Source organism: Staurois parvus, unplaced genomic scaffold (assembly GCF_062004578.1).
Source record: "Staurois parvus isolate SC_StPar_1 unplaced genomic scaffold, SC_StPar_1.0 ptg000906l, whole genome shotgun sequence".
In the NCBI taxonomy this organism is placed as follows: Eukaryota; Metazoa; Chordata; class Amphibia; order Anura; family Ranidae; genus Staurois; species Staurois parvus.
The window spans coordinates 445,954-471,230 of record NW_028318702.1 but is presented as its reverse complement, the minus strand read 5'-3'; the positions used below and the strand labels follow the sequence as shown (position 1 = coordinate 471,230).

Genomic DNA, 25,277 nt, shown 5'->3' with positions numbered 1-25,277 from the left:
TGGAGAAATAAGCTGACTTCTCAGTTGGTTGCCGGCTCTATAGTAGGGACGTACTGCACCTTAATGGGGAGGGTGCAGCTCTGTTGGGTGAGAGGATGGTCAAAAAGTTAGAGGGACTTTTACACTAGGTAGCAGGGGAAGGTATCACAGGAAGCAATAGCCAGCAATAAGAGAAGGTCATAGGGTGCTATAACCAAAATACCTCAAACCTGGGAAGTGGGCTGGCTAAAAAATAATAAAAATACAGCCACAGAACAACTAAATAGGAAATAATATGCACTCGTACAAAACTGAGCTAACAAAGTGGAAGAACTTGAACTGCTGATGCACGAGTAGCATTTTGACTTCATGGGAATATCATAAACTTGGTTTGACAGCTCACTTGACTGGCTAGCAATATCCAGGGGTATTCCTTGTATTGGAAGGACAGGAAAGGTAGAAGAGGAGGAGCGGTATGCCTGTACATAAAGAATGATTTGCTAGTGAATGTGAGGGACGACATTACAAATGGGGCAGGGGGGGAGGTGAACTTCCTGTGGGTGGAACTTCAAAAAGAAGAAACAAGTGGGACATTAATAGTGGGGGTATTTTACAGACCCCTTAATCTGAAGGATGAGGAGGAGTTGGATCTCCTATCACAGTTAGACATGATGGCTAGGCAGGGCAATGTCATCATAATGGGGGACTTCAACTATCCAGATATTGATTGGGCAGAAGCAACAGCCCACTCACTTACAGCTTGTCATTTTTTAAATGTCTAACAGGACAACTTCCTGTGTCAATTGGTGGATACCCCAACTGGAAAGAATGCATTGTTAGACCTATTAATTACAAATAGCTCAGATCTGATCGCAGATGTGGAAATACAGGACAACTTAGGAACCAGTGAATGATTACATTCAGCATTAATCATAGAAAGAGGAGACACGTGTAGTACAAGAGCACTGAATTTCAAAAGAGCTAACTTTTCTAAACTGTGCTCAATACTACAAGATATTGATATGTGTAGCCTATAACCGGAGCAGACCTATAGCCGGCGCTCCGTCGTCCAAGTCCCCCATCCGCTGCCATCCCGCAGGCAGTGGACTCTGGAGGGGCCCTCGCAACCCTGTGGCCCCTGAGAAGCACCCAGGGAGGGGTGCTGGGCCATTCTCAACCCATTCCCTGAGCTCCGTGATTTACGGCCTACCGCGGCCTATGAAGCCGCGGCCTCAATTTTTGCCGCAGCCGACCCGGAACGCCGATCATCGGCTCGGATCGCCGCTGCTCTGTCCCCCGGCCCCTGCTGACTTACCTGCTCCAGGGGCCACTACACGCCATCCAGCACCCTGCATCAGCCAGCACCAGCAACCAGCACCCAGCCTCGGCCCAGGGGCCATTCCAGGCCACCCAGCACCCTGCAACAGCCAGCAACCAGCCTCGGCCCAGGGGCCGATCCCAGGCCACCCAGCACCCTGCAACAGCCAGCACCCAGCAACCAAAACCCAGCCTCGGCCCAGGGGCCACTCCAGGACACCCAGCACCCTGCAACAGCCAGCACCCTGCAACAGCCAGCAACCAGCACGCAGCCAGCAGCCAGAACACATTGGCCCAGGGGCCACTCCAGGCCACCCTGCACCCAGCAAACAGGCGTACCTGCAACAGCCAGCACCCAGCCAGCACCAAACAACAGGGCAAGCTCTGAAGGCCTCCCTTACCCTACCCACACCTGGAGGAGGGGAGTGGCCTGCACTGACCAAGCACGCGGCCTACAGAGCCCAAGTCCGGCCGCTAGCACGGGGCCTACAGAGCCCAAATCCAGCCGCTAGCACGCGGCCTACAGCGCCCAACCTGGCTGCCCACCGGTCTCCTGCCACCCTAACTACAACCGAGGGACCAGAAGCAAGTCTGCTTCCACGCTGCCGAACCCAGCAGGCGACCTCAGCCTGGTGAGGCCTACCATCGCCCTCCACGATGCAACCCTGACCGGACCTGCTGAGCCCAACGGATGACCTCGACCTGGTGAGACCTACCATCGCCTACCCCAGCACAACCCTTCCCTGACCCGAAGTCCATCCAATGACCCCCGGAAACACCTCCACTGCAGATGTCCACCCCGCATCTCCTCAAGCCCAACGGATGATCTCGACCCGAAGCGAGCCTACTTCCATGCCGCCAAATCCAGCAGATGACCCCAGGCTGGTGAGGCCTACCATCCCCCCCACGTCGCAACCCTGCCCGGACCTGCTGAGCCCAACGGACTATCTCGACCTGCCCAACGGACGATCTCGACTTGGTGAGGCTCACCATCGCCTACCCCGGCACAACCCAGCCCTGACCCGCAGCCCATCCGACGCCTACCCATCCCGATCCTAAGCACGAGAACTCTTGTCACGGAAAGGTACAACGCCACTGCACGCCGACTATCTACAACCAAGTGCCCTGAGAGACTTCCACCTCACTTGTCCACCACTTCGCTTACCTCCCTAAAATGCCACCTGTACTCCTCCTCCTCATACTCTTCTCCTCCATCCCCAAAATCTCTTCTCTCTATCCCCCCGCTCCTCCCAAACAACCATACATCGCGCCCTCACTGCTTCCATCACCCCTCTACGGCTCTCACCACCTCCTCCTGCTACTCCACTCTCCCACTGACCCGAACGCCACCAATGGTAGAACCACACGCTCTTGCACATCCCGCTCCCATGCCACCTTTCTTACCCTTCTCCTCCTCCTAACCGCGGGGGACATCTCCACCTCACTCACCCACAAGGCACCCACCTACTTCCACGAACTGCCGCAACCAACTCAACCTAATACCGGTCTCCCTGCTCCCCTAAACCACCCCTCCGTTTTCGTGTGCACTCCTGAACGCCCGTTCGGTTTGCAACAAACTTACCGCCATCCACAACCTCTTTGTCTCCCGCTCCCTCAACCTCCTGGAGATCACCAAAACCTGGATCCAAACCACCGACTCTACCTCCCCTGCAGCACTCTCCTATGGAGGTCTCACCTGGACCCACTCACCCAAACCCAGCGGTCGGAAAGGTGGTGGGGTTGGTATGCTCCTGTCACCGCAGAGCACCTACCAAGTCCTCCCAAACCCTCCCTCTCTATCCTTTTCCTTCTTTGAGGCCCACTGCATCCGACTATTCTCTCCAATCCCCCTGAGGATCGGAGTAATATATCGTCCCCCTGGACCCGTATCCCGCTTCCTCGACGACTTCTTCGCATGGTTACCCTTCTTTCTCTCCTCCGAGCTGCCCACCATCATCCTTGGAGACTTCAACATCCCTACCAACATCAATAGCCCGGCCACATCCCAACTCCTCCACCTAACCTCCTCTTTTGCACTCACACAGTGCATACAGTCCTCCACCCACTCCGACGGGAACACCCTGGACCTTGTTTTCTACTATATTTACTCAAGAGATAAAACGATAATCCTACAACTTTACAAAACTCTGGTTCACCCACATCTGGAGTATGTTGTTCATTTCTGGTCACCAATCCTTAGAAAGGATGTGCTAGAACTGGAGAGAGTCCAGAGAAGGGCAACAAAGTTAATAAGGGGACTGGGGGACCTCAGTTACGAGGAAAGACTACAAACATTAAACTTATTCTCCCTGGAGAAGAGAAGCTTGAGAGAAGATATATCAATATCGATATACAAATACCTCAGTGGTGATTCTAGCATAAGATATAAACTATTATGTCTCAGGAAGTATAAGAAGGCCCGGGCCACTCAATGAAATTGGAGGAGAAGCGGTTTAGCCTTAAACTGCGTAGGGGTTTTTTCACTGTCAGGGCGGCAAGGATGTGGAACTCCCTTCCACAATCAGTGGTGTCAGCAGAAAGTATTGATAGTTTCAAAAACTCTTGGATGGGTATTTTAGTGAACACAATATATAGGGATATGGGATATGAGTTTTTGACATGAGCGCGCACACACACACACGTTGAACTGGATAGACTGGTGTGGTGTCTTTATTCAACCTTACCAACTATCTAACTATGAATGGTGTCCTTTATCAGTGGAAAGAACAGTGCCCAAGGGCCGGATAAGGGAAGCAAAGGGCGGACGCTACCATACCAGATAATTGTGCATAATGTTACGTTGTTATTTGTTGGGTAAAGGTGTGGATTGAGAAATCTTAGTTCTGTTGGATACTTGATGTACCAAGGAGGTGTTCTGTGCCATATTCCTTTTCCTGCCCAGTCTAGGCCATGCTGGCCCCTGTCCTACCCTAGTCAACTGGCTAGCCTTATTATCACACTAACAAGATCAGATGTCATATCCACAGATTTCATAGCCTCACGAGATGCACTGAGGCCAGGAGAGCGGAGGCTAGAAGGAACAGCTTATCCACTCCTAGAACCAATAAGTAGAAGAGCGGAGTAAACTGTAAGCAAAACTGTGAAATAAAGAAATAGTATAGGAGAGCAACTGTATAACAGTCAAATTGCTTTATTTATACAAAAATACAAAAATAGACTGCCTTCCAATCAACACTACTCCCACAGTGTAATTAGAATTCAAACAACATTGTCATATAAACCAAAAAAGTCTAAAAGCATGCCCTGTGTGTATATTAGAATCTCCACCATCTCATCTGTTAGGAGTGATGATCCTTCTCTCATTTTGACCTCTAATAGCATGGATGAATGCAAGGAGGTGTAGGGGTCCACAACCTAGAACAGTTCAAATATAGCTGTAGACGATGAATCCACTGGTAAGTGTCCTTTCTGTGATGGATAAGGATCAAGTCAGAGCAGTTCATATAATACTGGTTTTTACAATAAACATCGAACACCCCTGGCTACCAAACAGTGTGCTTGCCTTGTAATGAGCTACTAGTACACCTTCTGATGGAAGAGCGGGAGAGATTACTTCATATAGCATGGCTCCTGTCAGTGCACAGAAGTTAGAGGGTCTCTCTTTGGAAGAGCCCCTCACCTAGTACTCATCGGTTGGCTACCATGGTCTAACATTCAGATTTCTATTTGTGTATTTCTTACCGCCTTATTGCAGTGGATCTACTAGATCTAGGATTTCATTCATGTGTGCTGCTGGCTTTCTGTTCATCTATGGGTGTTGCCTACTCTTTTGTGACTTTTTATCCTTTTCCCTTCTCTTATTTCCTGGGTTGTCTCCCTGTTTGCTTATATATATATATATATATATATATATACACAGTATATATATATATACTGTATTATATATATATATATATATACAGTATGTACACATGCTCAGTGCAGAGCTCCTTGCCTGAGCAACTTCACAGTCCTCTGAGCTCCCTTACTACTTTGTGTATCCTGTCTGACCACCCATGTACTGATTCAGGCTTGTCTACTTGCTATGCTTGCCTGCCACCCATCCTGACCTCTGCTTGTTTTCTGGTTTTTCCTTCAGTCTCCTGCTGTTGTACTCTACATTCTTTAAGTGACGTCCACATTCTCAGCTGGGCATACCTAGGGGCTGCAACCTAGTTCCATCTTTCTGCAAGGCCATCCCCACCATCAGGGGCCTTTGAAGAAGCAGACTGGGGCTTAGACTTTGCACCCTGGGGAATCTTGAGTTGGCAAACTACAAGGGCTCACTATCAGAGACTCCTGACATTGGCTTTGGCTGATCATGCGGAGAAGGGTTTTCCAGACCTTTTGACTTGGTGGATCTGAGTGTACTTTGTCAGGAGTTTTGTGCCCTGGGGGGTCAGAAAAAGGTCCTTTCTCTGTGAGAGGGGACCATATACCACACCCTTGTGCACTTTTTCATGTGTGTTCACTTTTGGTACACTTTGGTGCCTTGTTTTGCACACTGCACCATGGGTGCAAAAAAATAAAAGAAGGTGTGCATGTAGCTGGCCAGTCAGAACAACCAACGATGCGTTTCGTCCACCAAAATGGCCTTTATCAAGTTGTAAACTGTAACCCTATTTTGCCAGTAATTTGGTTGTAGGTAGATCCATGGTTTGCTCAAGCTTCAGGGACAATAATGAGGACCCAGCTACATTTCACTGGCAGGCAGTCTGCAACCTTTCATTACACAGATAAGGTATAAGGTAATATGATGTGTTGATGGCTGGTTTTGCCGCCCTAGGCCATGACCTGTGGTAGCTGTGCAGAAATCCATCCCTCCTGTTTCCCATCTGTAGATGTGAAGCACATAAAACGCTACAATAAAACACTACATAGTGCTGGAAACTGGAGATCTTTGTAGTGAAAGTGAAGCCCACTGCTTTAACATGTAGTTTTCTGGCATAAAACCACTCAGCATGAAGTGGGACATTGTAACCTTTCAGAGGAATGGAAAAGGTTTACACAATATGCTGATCTCATTTTCAATGGTCCCCTTAAATGAAAAGAAGAAGAAAAAATTTTTTATTTCATATTATGAGTTGAGAAGAAAGACAGGTGAATTTACAACACATGGGGAGATATGTCTACAGAGAAACTCAGCAACTCATTTGCTATGTACAGATTCTAGAACAGAGCATAAAGTGTAAATGGACCATCTTAATAGTTTGTGACAGACCTGAAGCTGTCAACCTACAGACTGTGCTTTCACTTATATTGATGATGATATTGGGTGATGGAACAATGTTTAAAACAAGATCCCTCATAGTGCAAGAAAAATGGGAAAAGTGCAGGTGCTGATCTTTCCCTAAGATTATATTGCAAAAATCCCTTAGGCTGCTCAGGCACAATTAAAGCTCATGGCTAAATCATAAAAAGAAGATGAAGTTGGCAAAGCTCCCATCACTTCTGTAGCGACACATCTAGGTGAGGTTACTTCTGGAATGAAAACATCTAGGAGAGTCTGAAAAGCTTCCATCACTTCTGGAGTAACACATCTAGGTGAGGTTGGAAAAGCTCCCACCACTTCTGGAGTGACACATCTAGGTGAGGTCGGTAAAGCTCCCACCTCTTGTGGAGCGACACATCTAGGTGAGGTTGGAAGAGCTCCCACAGCTTCTGGAGTGACACATCTAGGTGCAGTTGGCAAAGCTCACATCACTTCTGAAGCGGCACATCTAGGTGAGGTCAACAAAGCTTCCACTGGAGTGACATATCTAGGTGAGGTTGGCAAATCTCCCATTACTTCTGCAGCGACACATCTAGGTAAGGTCGCAAAGCTCACACCATTTCTGGAGCAGCACATCTGGTCAGAAAAGCTCCCACCACTTCTGGACTGACACATCTAGATGAGGTCAGCAAAGCTCCCACCATTTCTGGAGCGACACATCTAGGTGAGGTCAGCAAAGCTCATTCTGGAGCGACACATCTAGATGAGGGCACCAAAGCTCCCACCAATTCTGGAGCAACACATCTAGGTGAGGTTCCACAAAGCTCCCACCACTTCTTGAGCGACATATCTAGGTAAGGTCAGAAAAGCTCCCACCACTTCAGGACTGACACATTTAGGTGAGGTTGGCAAAGCTCTGACTGGAGCAACACATCTGGCTGAGGTCGGCAAAGATCTAATTGTTCAAAAACGTGACAAGATCACACACAGCTCTGTTCTACAAAAGGTAAAATGTGTAAAGAAAGAGCAATTGCTATGCTAAGGTATATTCAAAGATATACTGGAAATTGCAGTAGCAACTTTTGTTGATTTAGATGACTTAGCAATTGAGATGGTTGGCACTTCTCGTATAAAATCTACTGAGTAAAAAAAGGAAAGAAAATCAAGATTCAAAGTACCCATGGGAAGGCAATATGTTTGAATGTATTTCAACAGCAATAAAAGCTGTTAACCACAAGTTTTATGGATATAATACAGAGCAGTTGGATGTAAAAGGCATGTGCTGTTTGACTTTTACAAGCAATGACAACAAGCATAAGTTGTCATTTTGCATTGTAGACTACATGGTGCTAAGGCTCAGAGCTTGTCTGAACATAAAAAGAATAAAATGATTCTCTCTGTTCCGCATTATATTTCGTGTCCAGAGATACCAAACACAGAGTATATTGGATGGGCCTGTCACCCAGGAGGGTAGGAGACTACTAGCTTGTATGAGCTGTATTTGCTAGCTTAGTCATGTATGACCTCGATTTGTTTGCGATGATATTCCCCATTCAAATATATACTTAATATTAATGTGTCTTGGTCCCGTTTGATTTTATGAATTGTGTGTAAATTTTGTTAAGTTGTGATTTGGGCAGAGGACTTGGAGAGGTCACCTCATGTCTGGCTGCTTTATGGGTAAACATTTTATGGCACGCTATGTGTTCCTAGTGCTTTAATTGCCTTACAAACTAAGGGTGATAGAACTGAAGGATTTTTTCATAGGTTTACAATAGGTCAGAGGGATGTGTTAATCTGTAGATTTTTTGTGGTCAGCAGAAATTGAGATAATAGGCTCTTTGAAGTGTGTTAAAAGTTAAGGCTATGAATTCCATGAATTGAAGGAGGAGGTAAGATGCCTGAGCTATGCCTCTTCCCTTGACAAAAATGGCTGAAATGATCTGGGACATGAACAAAATGAATGTCTCATACAGCTTTTCATGGGCCCAATGTGCACAACCATTACAGGCATAATGATTGTATTGTCTAGAAGACTGTGTCTAAACATGCCTTCTGTATGCCCATTTACAGGTAAATCTCAATAATTTAGAATATCATCAAAAAGTTAATTTATTTCAGTAATTAATTTCAAAAAGTGAAACTCATAAATTATATAGATTCATTACACACAGAGTGATCTATTTCAAGCATTTCTTTCTTTTAATTTTGATGATTATGGCTTACAGCTAGTGAAAACCCCAAATTCAGTAACTCAGAAAATTAGAATATAACATAAGACCAATAAAAAAAAAGGATTTTTAACACAGAAATGTTGGCTTATTAAAAGGTATATCCATGTACAGTATAGTATGTATAGTACTTGATCAGGGCTCCTTTTGCAGGAATTACTGCATCAATGTGGCGTGGCATGGAAGCAATGAGCCTGTGGCACTGCTGAGGTGTTATGGAAGTCCAGGTTGCTTTGATAGCGGCCTTCAGCTCGTCTGCATTGTTGGATCTAGTGTCTCTCATCTTCCTCTTGACAATACCCCTCAAATTCTCTATGGGGTTTAGGTCAGGCGAGTTTGCTGGCCCATCAAGCACAGTAATCCCATGATCATTAAACCAGGTATTGGTATATTTGGCAATGTGGGCAGGTGCCAAGTCCATAAAGCTGATCAGCAAAGGAAAGCAGGAAGTGCTCTAGAATTTCCTGGTAGAAGGCTGCGCCAGACAAACACCAGCAGATGTCATGGCTCCCCAAATCATCACTGACTGTGGAAACTTCACAATAGACCTCATGCGACTTGGATTCTGTGTCTCTCGACTCTTGCTCCAGACTCTGGGACCTTGATTTCAAATTAAATGCAAAATGTACTTTCATTCGAAAAGAGGACTTTGGACCATTGAGCAACAGTCCAGTCCTTTTTCTCCTTAGCCCAGGTAAGACGCTTCTGATGTTTTCTCTGGTTCAGGAGTGGCTTGACAGAAGGAATGCAACAGTTGTAACCCATATCCTGGATACGTCTGTGCGCGGTGGCTCTTGAAGCACTGACACCAACCGTAGTCCACTCCTTGTGAATCTCCACCAAATTCTTGGACGGACTTTGGTTCACAATCCTCTCAAGGCTGCAGTTGTCCCTGTTGCTTGTGCTCCTTTTCCTACCACACTTTTTCCTTATACTCAACTTTCCATTAATATGGTTGAATACAGCACTCTGAAAACAGTTAGCTTCTTTAGCAATGACCTTTTGTGACTTACCCTCCTTGTGGAGGGTGTCAATGACTGTCTTCCGGACAACTGTCAAGTCAGAAGGCTTCCCCTTGATTGTGTAACCTACTGAACCAGACTGGATGTCCCACCGCAGTCCCGCTATAAGTCGCTAATCGCCACCATTACTCGTTTGAAAAAATAAAAATTCCAGTATATACAGTTGCAAGAAAAAGTATGTGAACCCCTTGGGATTACGTGGAGTTTTGCATGAATTGGGCATAAAATGTGCTCTGAACGTCATCTAAGTCACAACAATAGAAGAACACAGTCTGCTGAACATAATACTACACAAACATTAGATGTTGCCATGGTTTAATTGCACATAACATGTAAACATTCACAGTGCAGGGAGGAAAAAGTATGTGAGGCCCTAGCTTAATGACTTCTCCCAGAGCTAATTGGAGCCAGGAGTGAGCCAACCTTGACTCCAATCAGTGTGATGATATTGGATGTGTTGCTGACAGCTGTCCTGATCTTAAAAAACACACACCTGTTTTGGGTTTACTGGTTTCAAGAAGCACTGTCTGATGTGAACCATGCCTCGCAGAAAAGAGCTCTCAGAAGACCTACGATCAAGAATTGTTGACTTGCATGAAGCTGGAAAGGGTTACAAAAGTATCTCCTTGAGCCTTGATGTTCATGTGTCCATGGTAAGACAGACTGTCTACAAATGGAGAAAGTTTAGCACTGTTGCTACTCTCCCTAGGCGTGGTCGTCCTGTAAAAATGACTGCAAGAGCACAGCGCAGAATGCTGCATGAGGTGAAGAAGAATCCCAGAGTGTCAGCTAAAGACCTACAGAAATCTCTGGCACATGCTAACATTTTTGTTGACACATCTACAATAAGGAAAACATTAAACAAGAATGGAGTACATGGGAGGACACCACGGAGGAAGCCATTGCTGTCCAAAAAGAAGATTGCAGCACGTTTGAAGTTTGCAAAAGAGCACCTGGATGTTACACAGCACTACTGGCAAAATATACTGTGGACAGATGAAACCAAGATGGAGTTGTTTGGGAAGAACACACAACACTATGTGTGGAGAAAAAAAGGCCCAGCACACCAACATCAAAACCTCATCCCCACTGTGAAACATGGCGGAGGGAGCATCATGGTTTGGGGCTGCTTTGCTGCCTCAGGGCCTGGACGGATTGTTGTCATTGATGGGAAAATGAATTCCAGAGTTTATCAAGACATTTTGCAGGAAAACGTACGACCATCTGTCGGCCAACTGAAGATCCGCAGAGGATGGATGATGCAACAGGACAATGACCCAAAGCATACAAGTCATTCAACAAAACAATGGCTGCAACAGCACAGAATACGCCTTCTGGAGTGGCCCAGTCAGAGTCCTGACCTCAACCCGATTGAAATGCTGTGGCATGACCTTAAGAGAGCGATTCACACCAGACATCCCAAGAATATTGCAACACTGAAACAGTTTTGTGAAGAGGAGTGGTCCAAAATGACTCCAGATCGTTGTGCAGGTCTGATCTGCAACTACAGGAAACGTTTGGTTGAGGTTATTGCTGCCAAAGGAGGGTCAACCAGTTATTAAGTCCAAAGGTTCACATACTTTTTCCTCCCTGCACTGTGAATGTTTACATGTTATGTGCAATTAAACCATGGCAACATCTAATGTTTGTGTAGTATTATGTTCAGCAGACTGTGTTCTTCTATTGTTGTGACTTAGATGACGTTCAGAGCACATTTTATGCCCAATTCATGCAAAGCTCCACGGAATCCCAAGGGGTTCACATACTTTTTCTTGCAACTGTATACCGCCATTTGTAAACGCTATAACTTTCACGTAAACCAATTAATTTACACGAATTGGGATTTTTTTTTAGCAAAGACATGAAGCAGAATACAGATTGGCCTAAATTTATGAAGAAATTTGATTTTTTAAAATGTTTTATTGGATATGTTATATAGCAAAAAGTAAAAAATATTGTTTTTTTTTCCAAAATTGTTGGTCTTTTTTTGTTTATAGCGCAAAAAATAAAAAACGCAAAGGTGATCAAATACCACCAAAAGAAAGCTCTATTTGTGGGGAAAAAAAGAACATAAATTTCATTTGGGTGTAGCGTTCCATGACCGCACAATTGTCAGTTAAAATAACGCAGTGCCGTATCGCAAAAAATGGCCTGGTCAGGAAGGGAGGTAAATCCTCAGGAGGGCAAGTGCCCATCTCCTCTAACAGTGTGTCAAGGTCCTACCTTTTCCCAGAGATTGTGCGGCTTCATGTGCTGGCGTCCATCTTGGGTTTCTGCAGAGCATGGTGGGAGTCTTTTATGCCTTCAGGTCTCTGAGGTCCATCCCCCAGAGGGGTGTGGCTGAGCACATATAAGCCTGTGATCCGCACATGCTCTTTGCACTTGTGTCTTGTGTCTTTGTGTAGCTACAGCTCTGTTTATACTCTCGTGACTCTTCTGGAATCTGACTTGGCTTGTGACTAGACCATTCTCTGTGTTTTCCTTTGATCTGACCTTCCGTTGCTGAACCCGGCCCGTGACCTGTGATTCTCGTCTACTGTTCTGTACCGTTTTGTCCCGTTGTTGTCGACCCGGTCTGCCTGACTACGCTATTGTCATTCCTACCAGCTACGCCATTGGCGGCGGCCATTACCACAGCCGGGGTGTCTCAGGGGCCGCGACCTGGTTCCTGGCTGCGTCAAGTCCATCCCCACCATCAGGGGCCCTGGTGAAGGGCAGCCTGGGACTTAGACTCCGCGCCCTGAGGGACTTCGGTCTGTTGGTGGTGGTTGTCGTCAGTCAGTGCGTTACCCTGCCACTAGGCCTACCTGTCTGTTCCACAGCCCTGCCCTGACACAGTGGCAGTACCTTAAAGTTAGTTTTGGGTATACACTAAAATCACTTCCTGTTTTGGCCATGGAACAGAAAGTGAAGGGAAATCTCCTCTCAATGGCATACAAATGACAAGAAAAAACCTGACAGGAGTTATATCCCTTTCATATTCTGTCCAACATGAAAAACAAATTTTGCCTTTAGTGCTACTTTAAGAACACTACTCAGACTGGGAGAAGATGGTTCAGTTTACAAAACCAGTCAGGGTCTATTGCTTTCAGGAAAAATGTTATATGAGGGAAGACCTCATAGTTGCCCTCAATAGTATGCTGCTGCTCCTTTGTTGCCCAATAATAGGCTGGGGAATATCCTCAACCAGGCAGTATTGCTTAACTGCAGTGTTATCTGCACAGTGGTCCAGGATCTGACTGTCTTGTCTAGCAAGGGTTGCATACACCCCATGTGAACGAGGCCTAAAATGATTTACAGTAGCATACTTCTGCATTTGCTATGTTTGCCTTTTTTTTTTACCTGTTACTGTCCTTTTCACTTTCTCTATTTTCCATTGCTTTTTGTAGGGTGGTCTTCTTGCCTTTCAGGGTCCCCTGGTGCCCCACCACAGCCACCCCTACAAGCACACACTCCCACCTGAGACACATCAACGCTGTGTGTGCTGACATGCACAAGCAGTCTTGAAGCCCTGAAATCAAAGCCACTGCCCATCTCCTCCTCCATGGATTCTAAGAGCATTTGACAAGCTGAGAGGAGGCTTCCTCACCACCTGCTTTAACCATTAGAACCCTACACTAGCACACTACAACTATATGCATTCCACACAGTTGTAGGGTGTTTGCAGAGCGGCAGAGTGGTTCCATTCATATTTAAAAGCAGCAGGGTGGGATTTTACGACCCTTCATCCACTGTTGTGAACAATCCCATAGTCCTGCCACTGGTGTTCATGTAATCCTTGTGTGGGAGTTCATACTCTCCAACCAGTTTAGTGCCTAATGATACTACACCATGGGAAATCTTGTTACATGGTGAGTGCCCCAGCTCCCCCCCCATCCTGAATAGTGTTAGTGAGGCATTTCTACCTTATTAAGGACCATTTCCTAGAAGTTATACCAAATTGTCTGGACTCTTTATTACCATATGTCTGGGACTGCCAGTTGTAACGTTATTTAATGTGTGTTAGTAAAGTTCCTGAAGGCCACTGCAATGCCTCCTTATTGATTACACATAGAAATGTGAAAATACAGTGGGGATTGTCTTGGGCTTCTTGGAGGTGTGAAGCACAGCTTATACCTGGAAAGTGTATTTAGCAGCTGGCTCAGGTTGGGAGCAGGAGACGGTCTGAAGACTGAAGTTATAGTAGTGAAGAGGTCAGATAGGTTCCTTGAATGCACTTACTAGAACGTTTGGTCTGCCTTAATGCTGTCCTCTTATATGGCACAGGGTTAGCTAATGGAGCAGACCTGGAACCACCAAGACTGCCAGGCCTTACATATGTGTAGTGAAATGACGTTTGCCTAATTAGGCCTGATTAGGCCTAATGGCGAAGATGTGCTGTGTAGCCTGTACGTTTAACAGAGCCAGTGGGATGGGGTTAGGCTTTACCGCTCCTTGCCTGCGAAGCTGAGTTGGCAACTTGGCCTGGAACTGGCTCACCAACCCAGCCTCTGGGCTGATCATCATGCAGTAATGGCATAGTCTTAACTCTAGGCCACTGTTTGGCATAATTGGCCACTACTCCTCATCTGGGGGGCACTACATTAATGTCTTGTCAACAGCAGGCAAACCCTCAACTCTCTCTCTAACCACACCCCTTGGCTGCCAACATACACAGAGAGAAGTGAACACAGAAAGTGCAGGGATGTCTTCAAAGTACAGGAAGTGATTGACAGTCTCGCTTCACCTTCCCAGTGCAGTGCAGGAGGCAAGAAGGCATAGCCCAATGGGCCAATACCCAGGACTCTGGGGCAGACCAGAGTTCAGATTCTGTTTGTTGAATTTGTAATGCTGAGCACCTTAATAGGTCATAAATGACAGCGCTTTAAGTAAGCAATGGAAAAAGGAAAGATTTGCTTTCAAGAAGACCAGTCATGATAGGTATATTGTGAATTTTGTTTTAAGTAAGAACTGTAAAATGTTTTTATATACAGTAAAGAGCAACGTAAACGTATTAATTATACAACATGTAACCCTGATAAGAGGAGAGTAGGAAAAGCAAATAAGGAAAGAAGAAAGGAAAAAGCAGACAGGAAAAATAGATGGGAAAGGGTTAAAAAAGGCAGGTTGTGTGTGTTATACGCAACAAGACAAGGTATGAGGTGGAGAAGGTAAATAGACAGGGTCATGGTCAATTTCTGTAGTAGAGACCAAATACACTGGCATCTGATTCATCAAGGATGAGTACGTAAACCAAGGGTACCAAATGGCCATGTACTTCTCCATCGCATCAGAAATTCTAACCTCTATTTTCTTGTGTGACATAGTGTGTGTGACCCTCGACTTAACCTCAGTTACTTAGAGTGTGAGATTTCCAGGCTTTAGTGTGTTTGATTCTCTACTGTAAGAACGTGATTTAAGGGTTTAAATTGAGCTTTGAGTATGGAAGGAGGTTTCACGCATAAAAGGGCGATTTCAGGGGTTGGAGGGATGTCTTGGCCCATAGCTCTGGTTATGAGGGAAAAGATAGCAGGCCAAAAGGACTGAGGCACCAGGCAGGTCCACTAGGTATCTCTGAAAATTTCCATATATTGCATCCATGAAAGCATGAACTCGACCATGAACTCAAACAAAGACCATATACCATCTCATCATAACTTTATTATAGTTAGTCCCGAATGATAGTAGATTTTGTGAACTATAATAAACCCTTTTCCAAATTTGGTTCCATTCCTCTTCCTCAATAGATGTGTGTGGATCCATGTTTATATGGAAATGTATGCAACCAAGACCAATGTTTAATGATTAGGTTTCTGCACATACCGAATGACTAGAGTTTCTGTATTCCTCATCCTTATTCATGCTCCACTATATAATGAGTCACTGATTTGGAACAGGTAAACATATTTATTGGAAGGTCTGGCTTTGCAGGCTGCACTTGTTTTCTGTCAGTGATTCAGATAATAGTGAAGACTGGATAAAGATGACAATCCTGGACCTTGTACCGTTACAGACATGCTGTTGAGGGCAGTGGCAGCTCTCATATTTTATCTCAGCAGATTCTCCCTAAATTGAATCTGCCATGTTCACCAATATGTATACATTAACATTACTGGTAAAATGCAGACACCTAATAGTACCTGACAATACCTGCACTTTACCAGGTCACGTAGTATACAGGGCATTATCTTTTGTCCAAATCCTAAGTAAATCGTAATTGAATCCTCATACCTTTTTACCTTTCTTTATATTCCTGTATACCAACATGTTATGATTTGTGATTATGTTTGCTAGGAAATTTCTAAAAAAAAACTCTCTTTCTCTCTGTAAAAAGTGTGGCTTCCATGTCTCACTCTGCAGGGCCCTGTGCACTCCTTAGCAGAGTTGTCCTAACTCAGACTTGTACTGTCTCGGTTCACACTACTGCGAACTGAATGTCTTGCGACTTACAGTGCGACTTTGCCAGACTTCCTGGCGACTCGAGTACTATTTTGATGCGCCTTGAAGCAACTTTGAAGCAACTTTCAGGGAATGCCTGGGATATTTTCCTGTAATGTCAGATCTCATTAATATAGATGAGGATCTGACTTGGAGGCAACGTCCATTAAAGTCAAAGGGGACAAGTTGGATATGTCACCTTGAAGTAGTACAGGAACCTTTTCTAAAGTCGGAGCGACTTCAGTAGTGCTAATTAAGACAGCTCTCATTGATTAACTTGGGATTTCACATGTCATGGGACTTGGGGTCTCACAAGTCGGATCCCAAGTCATGGCAGTGTGAACTGAGCCTAAAGAAGGGCTATGAGCATATCTAACCAGTCCTGTTGAATTACTATGTGCATTGAGTCTAACTCGGGTGGTTCCTAAACTGCCCACTCTATTTTAGACTCCTGCACAGTTGCTGTAACAGGAAAGTAGAGGCAAGACTATGAAAATGGAGGTTGTGTGGCTGAATATACACGGCTCAAAAAAATTAAAGGAACACTTTTTAATCAGAGTATAGCATTAAGTCAATTAAACTCCTGGGATATTGATCTGGTCAGTTAAGTAGCAGAGGGGGTTGTTAATCAGTTTTAGCTGCTTTGGTGTTAACAAAATTAGAAACAGGTGCACTAGATGGGCAACAATGACACGACTCCCAAAACAGGAATGGTTTGCAGGTGGAGGCCACTGATATTTTTATCCCTACAAATCTTTTCTGACTGTTTTTCACTAGTTTTGCATTTGGCTAGGTTCAGTGTCACTGCTGGTAGCATGAGGCGATACCTAGACCCTACAGAGATTGCACAGGCAGTCCAACTCCTCCAAGATGGCCCATTAATACATGCCATTGCTAGAAGATTTGCTTTGCCACCGCCACTGGCACCCTGTGCTTTTCACAGATGACAGCAGGTTCACCCTGAGCACATGTGGCAGACATGAAAGGGTCTGGAGAAGCCATGGAGAACGTTATGCTGCCTGTAACATCATTCAGAAGGACTGTTTTGGTGGTGGGTCAGTGATGGTCTGGGGAGGCATATCCATGGAGGGACGCACAGACCTCTACAGGCTAGACAATGGCATTATGACTGCCATTACCTATCAGGATGAAATCTTTGGTCCCATTGTAACACCCTATTCTGGTGCAGTGGGTCCTGGGTTCCTCCTGGTGCACGACAATGCCTGGCATCATGTGGAGAGAGTATGCAGGCAGTTCCTGGAGGATGAAGGAATTAATAGCATTGAATGCCCCCCACTCTAACCTGACCTAAATCCAATAGAAAACCTCTGGGATATCATGTTTCAGTCCATCTGACACCACCAGGTTGCACCTCAGACTGTCCAGGAGCTCAGTGATGCCTGGGTCCAGATCAGGGAGGAATACCTCAGGACACTATCTGTCATCTCAGGAGCATGGCCCGACATTGTCAGGCATGTATACAAGCACGTGGGGGCCATACAAACTACTGAGTACCATTTTGAGCTGCTGCAATGAAATTTCAGGAAAATGGACTAGTCTGCTGCATACTTTTTTCACTTTGATTTTTGGGGTGTCTTTGAATTCACTCCTCTGTAGGTTGATCATTTTCATTTCCATCTAACGATGGGACATCCTTACGTTCCTAACACATTACCCAGTCCATATCAGTATAGATATCCAGCAGGAGATTGTTCCCCATTGAGATCTGATGTGTTTTCAAAGTGTTCCTTTAATTTTTTTGAGCAGTGTATATTTCTGTGACTTCAATCTAAGCTCTGTCACTCATGATACTAATCACCACCCTAGTCATTCCACAACCAAGTGCCCAAGTGGTCAATAGAGACTCTGGTTTTTGACAGTTGAATGACCAGAGACAGGGCTTAGCATTGAGAGGAGCAGAGGTTAACTGGCTCTGCATATGCACCGATCATCCATAACATTGTGACCACTCACCATAATATGACCACCCACCTAATATTGAGTAGCTCCCCATTTTTTTCTCCAAAACAGCCCTGACCCGTTGAGGCATGGACTTCACTAGACCTCTGAAGGTATGCTGTGGTATCTGGCACCAAGCTGTCAGTAGCTGACCACTGCCTCTGCTGGCTTGCCTTCTCCCCATAGTGCATCTTTGTGTTCTCATGCACCTTGCCATCAACATGATGTAAAAGAAAACATTAGTGATCAGACCAGGCCACCGTATTTGATTGCTCCATGGTCCAGTTCTAATGCTCACAAGCCCACTGTAGGCACTTTTGGCTGTGGACATGGGTCAGCACAGACACCTTGATTGGTTTTTGGCTATGCCGCCCCATATGCACCAAACTGTGATGTACTGCGTGTTTTGACACCTTTCAGAACCAACATTAAGTTTTTCAGCAATGTGAGCTACAGTAGCTCTTCTTTTGGATCAGTCTACACGGGCCAACCTCCACTCCCCACATGCATCAAGGAGCCTTGGTTGCCCATGAGCCTGTTGCCAGTTCACCAGTTTTTCTTCCTTAGACCACATTTGGTTGGTTCTGACCACTGAAGACAGTGAACATCCCACAAGAGCTGCAGTTTTGGAGATGCTCTGACCCAAACATCTAGCCATTACATTTTGGCACGTGTCAAAGTCTCTCAAATCCTTACACTTTCCCCATTTTTTCTACTTTCAACACACCAACTTCAGAGGCAACATGTTTACCTGCTGCCTAATATATCCCACCCACTTTCAGGTTCCATTGCAATGAGATAATCAGAGTTATTCACTTTATATGTCAGTGTTTATAATGTTATGGCTGATCAGTGTATGGTCTGGGCCTGCTATCCAAGGGGTTCCACAGGAACACACAAACTATCACTTGTACTCAGCAGAACTGCTGATTTGAACACTTTCTGTTACGCCTATTTCTCTTTCTTCTTAGGACTTCCTCTCGGATATGGCTATGACAGAGGTTGATCGCTTCCTTGATAGAGAGCACCTTATTCTCCGTGAGAACACACTTGCAACTAAAGCCATAGAGGAGTATCTGAAACTGATAGGACAGAGATACCTCAAGGAAGCCATTGGTAATGTATTCATTGTGCACTGCTTGCTTGGAAGAGCCTAGGCACGCTGCCTGTTTTGGTGGCCAGTTAGACCTCTTGTGATAAGTTAGTTGCAAATCACGGTGTCCTATAGAATGTGACCTAGCATTTCATATTCCTGATATGTGCCTGCTATGCCATGTACTTGTGTTAAAAACTATCCTGTTTTTTTTTTTTTGTTGTATTGCTTCCTTTGTGTGAAATGCTTGGTGTTCCTGACAGTCCCACTGCTTATTTCATACTGACCACACTATGCACGAGGGCACATGCATCCTAGTGTTGTCAGTTTTCTGGCTGTGCCTAGGACAAATGTTTCCCAGGACCACATACCAATGTAAAAAATGGCCTCAGCTGGCTCTCAACCTATCAGGTAAGCCCCTCTAACATGTTTCACCCATGTAGGGTTTAATCGTAGAGGCCACTATTGGTGAAACATGTTACAAGGGCTTTCCTGATGGGTGGAGAGCCAGCTGAGGCCATTATGTATTCATTTGTTTTGTGATTCATTGCATTGGTGTGCGGTCCTGGGAAGCATTCGTGGCTAAAAAAAAGTTGCTGTTGCTAATTAACATATTCAAGAGGACCCTGCTTATAATCACATGTGAATCATGCCATCAAAAAATGAAACACCCTCACTAAACATTTAATGCAGGTGAGTCTTCCTTGTCCATATGTTTCAACCCTTTTACTGTCTTATGGCAGTGGCAGCAGGGGCGTTATACACTATGTATAGCCACGTGACAGTTTTCTGTGACCCCCCCCAGGGTATGCTTCCCTCGATATCCCCTCTGAATCCGTTTGCTGATCTGCCCTAGCTGGAATGAAACCGGAAGCGATGTGTAAAGCGCTTTTTCCGGTTTCTGGTGTTACTTTCTTTGGCTCTTGTAGTCAGGGAAGAAGCTAATGGCGTGTGACTTCTGCTCCATTAGCTTCAGTTTAAAAGACCCCTGATGTTTCATTAAAGAGAACCTGCTTTAAAAATGTATTATATAACAGGACTTATACAATTAAAGTTTTCATGAAAGTAAAAAAAAATTAAAAATAAAATTGCACTAAAGCACCTAACCCCCCCCCCCCCACACACACACACACAAAATTTAGTTTTTGAGTCTGCTCATGTCATACATGCACACATCAGGGGCGCCTATGTGTGCAATAGTCGCTTGCAATACACATGTACATATTGCGTGCATACCGTAGTGAGAGCAATAATTCTAGGGCCACTGTTCACAGTTAACTCTCAACTGATGACCTGTAGGGGCTTTTAAAGCTGTCACTTATGGAAAATACAGGGTGCTGAAGTTCATTGCCAGTTTATGGGCGCAAGCAAATTTAAGGGCCAGTTCACACCACAAAAACTTACTCAGGATGTGTTCTGGATATGTTTTTGCTTACAGTTCACACCACACTTCGTTCTGGTGCATTTGTTATGTGTTTTGCTGTTTCAGTACAGTTCTGTGCAGAAAAAATGCTGGCATTTTGCTCTGGCAGCAAAAGATTTAAAGGACAATGATTGATTCACCACCAATGAATGCTTGGTGAAAGTCACATTCACTGCTTTTTACAGTCATGGGTAAAAATATTGGCACCCCTTCATTTCTGTCAGGTAATGCACCACTTTGCCCAGAAAATTGTTGCAATTACAAATGTTTTGGCATTCTCATGTTTATTTCTTTTGTTTGTATTGGTGACACAAAAAAGTTAAGAAACAAAAGCCAAATCTGACACATTCCACGCAAAACCCCAAAAATGGACTGGACACAGTTATTGGCACCTTCTCAAAATTGTAAGAAATAATTGCACTCCAATTTTGTGATGCTCCTGTAATTTGTAATTAAACTCACCTGTATCACTTAACAGATCATAATGTTCCTGTGTCCACTGTGCGCAACGTTGCCAAGACGTTTACAGCCCATGGCACTGTAGGTAATCTCCCTGGACGTGGACGAAAGAGAAAAACGTGATCAAGGATTGCAGAGAAGGATTGTTTGAATGGTGGCTAAAGAAACTTGATCAACTTCCAGACAAATTCAGGGAACAACTGTATCAGCTCTCACTATACATAAATAGAATCAATGCTGCGCTGCACATACATAAAACAAATAAACAAAATGAATAAACAAAATGTGAATACAAATCAATATGACAAATAAATATCCATGAACCAAGTCCATAGTAGGTAAAGTAATCAGTGTACTGTATTACAGACAACCCAACTCGTCACAGCTCATTTGCTTCTTCATGTGCTCAAACCCACACCATCAGATCAGTGCTGTAAACATGCAGACGGTGTCACCTCAGTGCTCACAGAACTCTCACCTCCGAGCAATCAAATTGCACTTTGTAATGCCAAATCAGTAAGGTTTCCTTTCCCGATCATTAACCATATAGAAGTGATAACGCATCTTTTAACTTTTAAAACAACATCAAGCCAGATATGGGATGCGGTCCCTTTAAGAGGTGGGGGTTGAAGGCTTGAGATAATTGTCCTTTATGGAGGAGACAAAAGGACACTCCAATGGTGTAGGAGCTACTAACAATTGCATCTTTATTATGTTAAAAGGTATTGCACCTTTATGTATTACAAATACATAAAAATGCCATAAAACAGGTTAAACATCAGCAGATCCAGACTGCACTTCCAAGCCCTGTTACACTCAATTACGTCTGCCCACGGCCACGCCCTTACACTTTACATCACGCCCACGTGACTTCATCAGAGGGAATCCTCTGATGAAGTCACGTGGGCGTGATGTGAGCACAGTCTGCATGTTTATAGCACTGATGGTGTGGGTTTGAGCAAATGAGCTGCGAAGAGTTGGATCGTCTGTAATATACTGATTATTTCACCTACTATGGACTTGGTTCATGGACATTTATGTATCTTATTGATTTGTATCACCACACTTTATTCACATTTTGTTTATTTGTTTTATGTATGTGCAGCACAGCATTTATTCTATTTATGTTTATGGTTTAGTTGTGGGAACACAATTGAATGCTAGCAGCAGCTTCTCCATTTCACTATTAGTCACTAATTTATTTATTCACTAGATGGTGCAGGAGTTATATTTAGTTTTGTTTAGCTTGTACTATACGTCGCCATCTGAATAAAAAGGGGCGCTATGGTAGGAGACCCAAGAGGACCCCCACTGCTAAAGCAGAAACATAAAAAAGCCAGATTGAAGTTTGCCAAAACATACCTTCACTGATGTTTCAGGGTTGCTATGCAGCTTCAGGCACTGGATGTCTTGACGTGTGCATGGCATTATGAAATCTGAACACTACCAAAGAATTTTGGGGTGCAATGTAGGGCCCAGTGTCAGAAAATTGGGTCTCTGTCAGAGGTCATGGGTCTTACAGCAGGACAATGACCCAAAGCACAAGTCATAAAGCTCCCAGAAATGGTTTCAGACAAAGCGCTGGGGAGTATTGAACTGGCCAGAAATGAGTCCAGATCTCAATCCCATAGAGAACCTGTGGAGAGAACTCAAAACAGCAGTTGAGAAAAGGAACCCTTCCAATCTGAGAGACCTGGAGCAGTTGGTGAAAGGAGAGTGCTCCAAAATTCCAGTAGAGAGGTGGAAGAAACTCATTGATGGTTACAGGAAGCCATTGATTTCAGTTATTTTTTCCAAGGGGTATGCTAACAAATATTAAATGGAGGGTGCCAATAATTTTGTCCAGTCCATTTTTGGGGTTTTGCGTAGAATGTGTCAGCTTTAGCTTTTTGTTTCTCCATTTTTTTTTTGTGTCAGACCAATACAAACAAAAGAAATAAACATAAGAATGCCTAAACATTTGTAATTGCAACAATTTTCTGGGCAAAGTGGTGCATTATCTGACAGAAATTATTATTATTATTATTATACAGTATTTATATAACGCCAAAGGGTATGCTCAGCGTTGTACAGTAGAAATGGAGGGGGGGGACAAGATTTTTTTGGCCATGACTGTAAACCATATCTGATTTTCAGTAATTACATAAAAGATTTGATAATCCAAGGGTCTGGTCCATAACGTGCATTCTCTATGTATATTGTATTCTAAAGGTCCTGCCTTATAATATCTATAGAGTTTACAGGAAGAGCCAGCTTCATTGTTGCTTATTGCTCTAAATTGCCTCTGATATTTTTGGAAACATAACAGACAAACATAACAATTGTGAAGATTGCTGATTGAGTGGTGTGAACCATGGGCTGTTTTATGAGGCAATTTTATCACATCAAAATTGAGTCATGGGGGTCAGGTGTTTTATACAAGAACATAACACGGATATTGTTTTCACAGACTGACCTTGCCTTACACATTTAAGTGGGCAGTGTTACTTTGTTATAATGTAATTTTTGTCCAAGGTCCGTTTTAATTGGAGCATATGTTGCAAATGTCTCAAACAACTCCTATGAAAAAGTACACATTCATTACCCATCACACATTCATCATCTGAACGCCATGATAGGATTGCTTAGGTTTTGTTGAAATCAGACACATATCTTACAAATCAGCCAACATATACTGTAGGAGGTTTAAAGGAATCTGGGCAACCTCTTCTCAGTTTAACAGAAAAAAAAACAATGAAAAAAGCACAAGGCCAAAGGATAAAAGAGTCCAAATTAATATATTGGTTTTAACTATAAAACAGTCAATCTATTTTCAGTTTACCAGAAAACAATATACACCAATGGAACGAGCGCCTGGCCACAGAATAAAATAATCCAAATTAATTTATTGATTTTCACTAAAAAACAGCCAACATGTTTCATGCGTCAGAAACCCCCCCCCCCCCCCCCACACTCTTCATCAGGGCATTAGTTGGAATATAATTTTTGTACAAGGTCTGCTTTAATTGGAACATACATTCCAAATGTCTCAAACAACTCCTGTGAGAAAGTACACATTCATTACCCATCACACATTCATCATCTGAACACCATGGTAGGATTGCTTAGGTTTTGTTGAAGTCAGACACGCATCTTGCAAATCAGCCAACATATAAGAGATTTAAAGGATCCTGGCCAATCTATTTTCAGTTTCCCAGAAATAAACATACACCAATGGTAGGAACGCCTGATCATAGGATAAAATAATCCAAATTAAATTATTGATTTTTACTAAAAAACAGCTAACATGTTTAATTCGCCAAAAAAAAACTCCCTTCATCAGGGCTTTATTTGGAATGTAATTTTTGTGCAAGGTCTCTTTTAATTGGAACATACATTTCAAAAGTCTCAAACAACTCCTATGAAAAAGTACACATTTGTTACCCATCACACATTCATCATGTGAATGCCAGTGGTAGGATTGCTTAGGTTTTGTTGAAATCAGACACATATCTTACAAATCAGCCAACATATACTGTAGGAGGTTTAAAGGAATCTGGCCAACCTCTTTTCAGTTTACCAGAAAAAAAAAACAATGGAAAAAGCACAAGGCCAAAGGATAAAAGAGTCCAAATTAGTATATTGGTTTTAACTATAAAACAGCCTATTTTCAGTTTACCAGAAAAAAAACAAGCTTTTGTTGAAATCAGACATGTATCTTGCAAATCAGCAAACATAGAGGAGGTTTAAAGGATTCTGGCCAATCTCTTTTCAGTTTAGCAGAAAAAAACATGCACCAATGGAAGAAGCACCAGTCCAAAGGATAAAAGAGTCCAAATGAACATATTTTAACTATAAAACAGCCAACGTGTTTCAGGCATCAGAGAAAGCTTCTCCTGATCAGGATTTTAATTAAAGGAATAACCTTGAGTGGACTTAAAAATAAGGCTTTCCTGTGTGGATCTATGTAGGGAAGCTAACTGCTGGATCAGAGAGTTACTGGTCAGCAGTATCTATGACTTATCTTGATTGCTCACACGGATACTGCTGGCCAGTAACTCTCCTGATATTCATTTAGTTTAGTTTAATTCTTTTCGTTTTCGACTGGATTTCAATTTTTCCAATGGATTTGAAGCATTCAAATCGAAAATATTTAATCGATCTGAATTCATTGTGAAGAATAGTT

The 25,277-nt window shown here is 43.8% G+C and overlaps 1 protein-coding gene across 13 annotated transcripts in view; it reads left to right on the top strand.

The window, feature by feature from the left end:
* SYNGAP1 (synaptic Ras GTPase activating protein 1) overlaps positions 1 to 25,277 on the top strand; it is a 470,644-nt gene that overhangs the window by 334,344 nt on the left and 111,023 nt on the right. For all 13 annotated transcript variants that reach the window (XM_089656453.1, XM_089656452.1, XM_089656448.1 and 10 more), the window contains one exon: positions 19,109 to 19,253. In XM_089656453.1, coding sequence (XP_089512579.1) covers positions 19,109 to 19,253 — 145 coding nt within the window. The remainder of the gene's footprint in view (positions 1 to 19,108; positions 19,254 to 25,277) is intronic.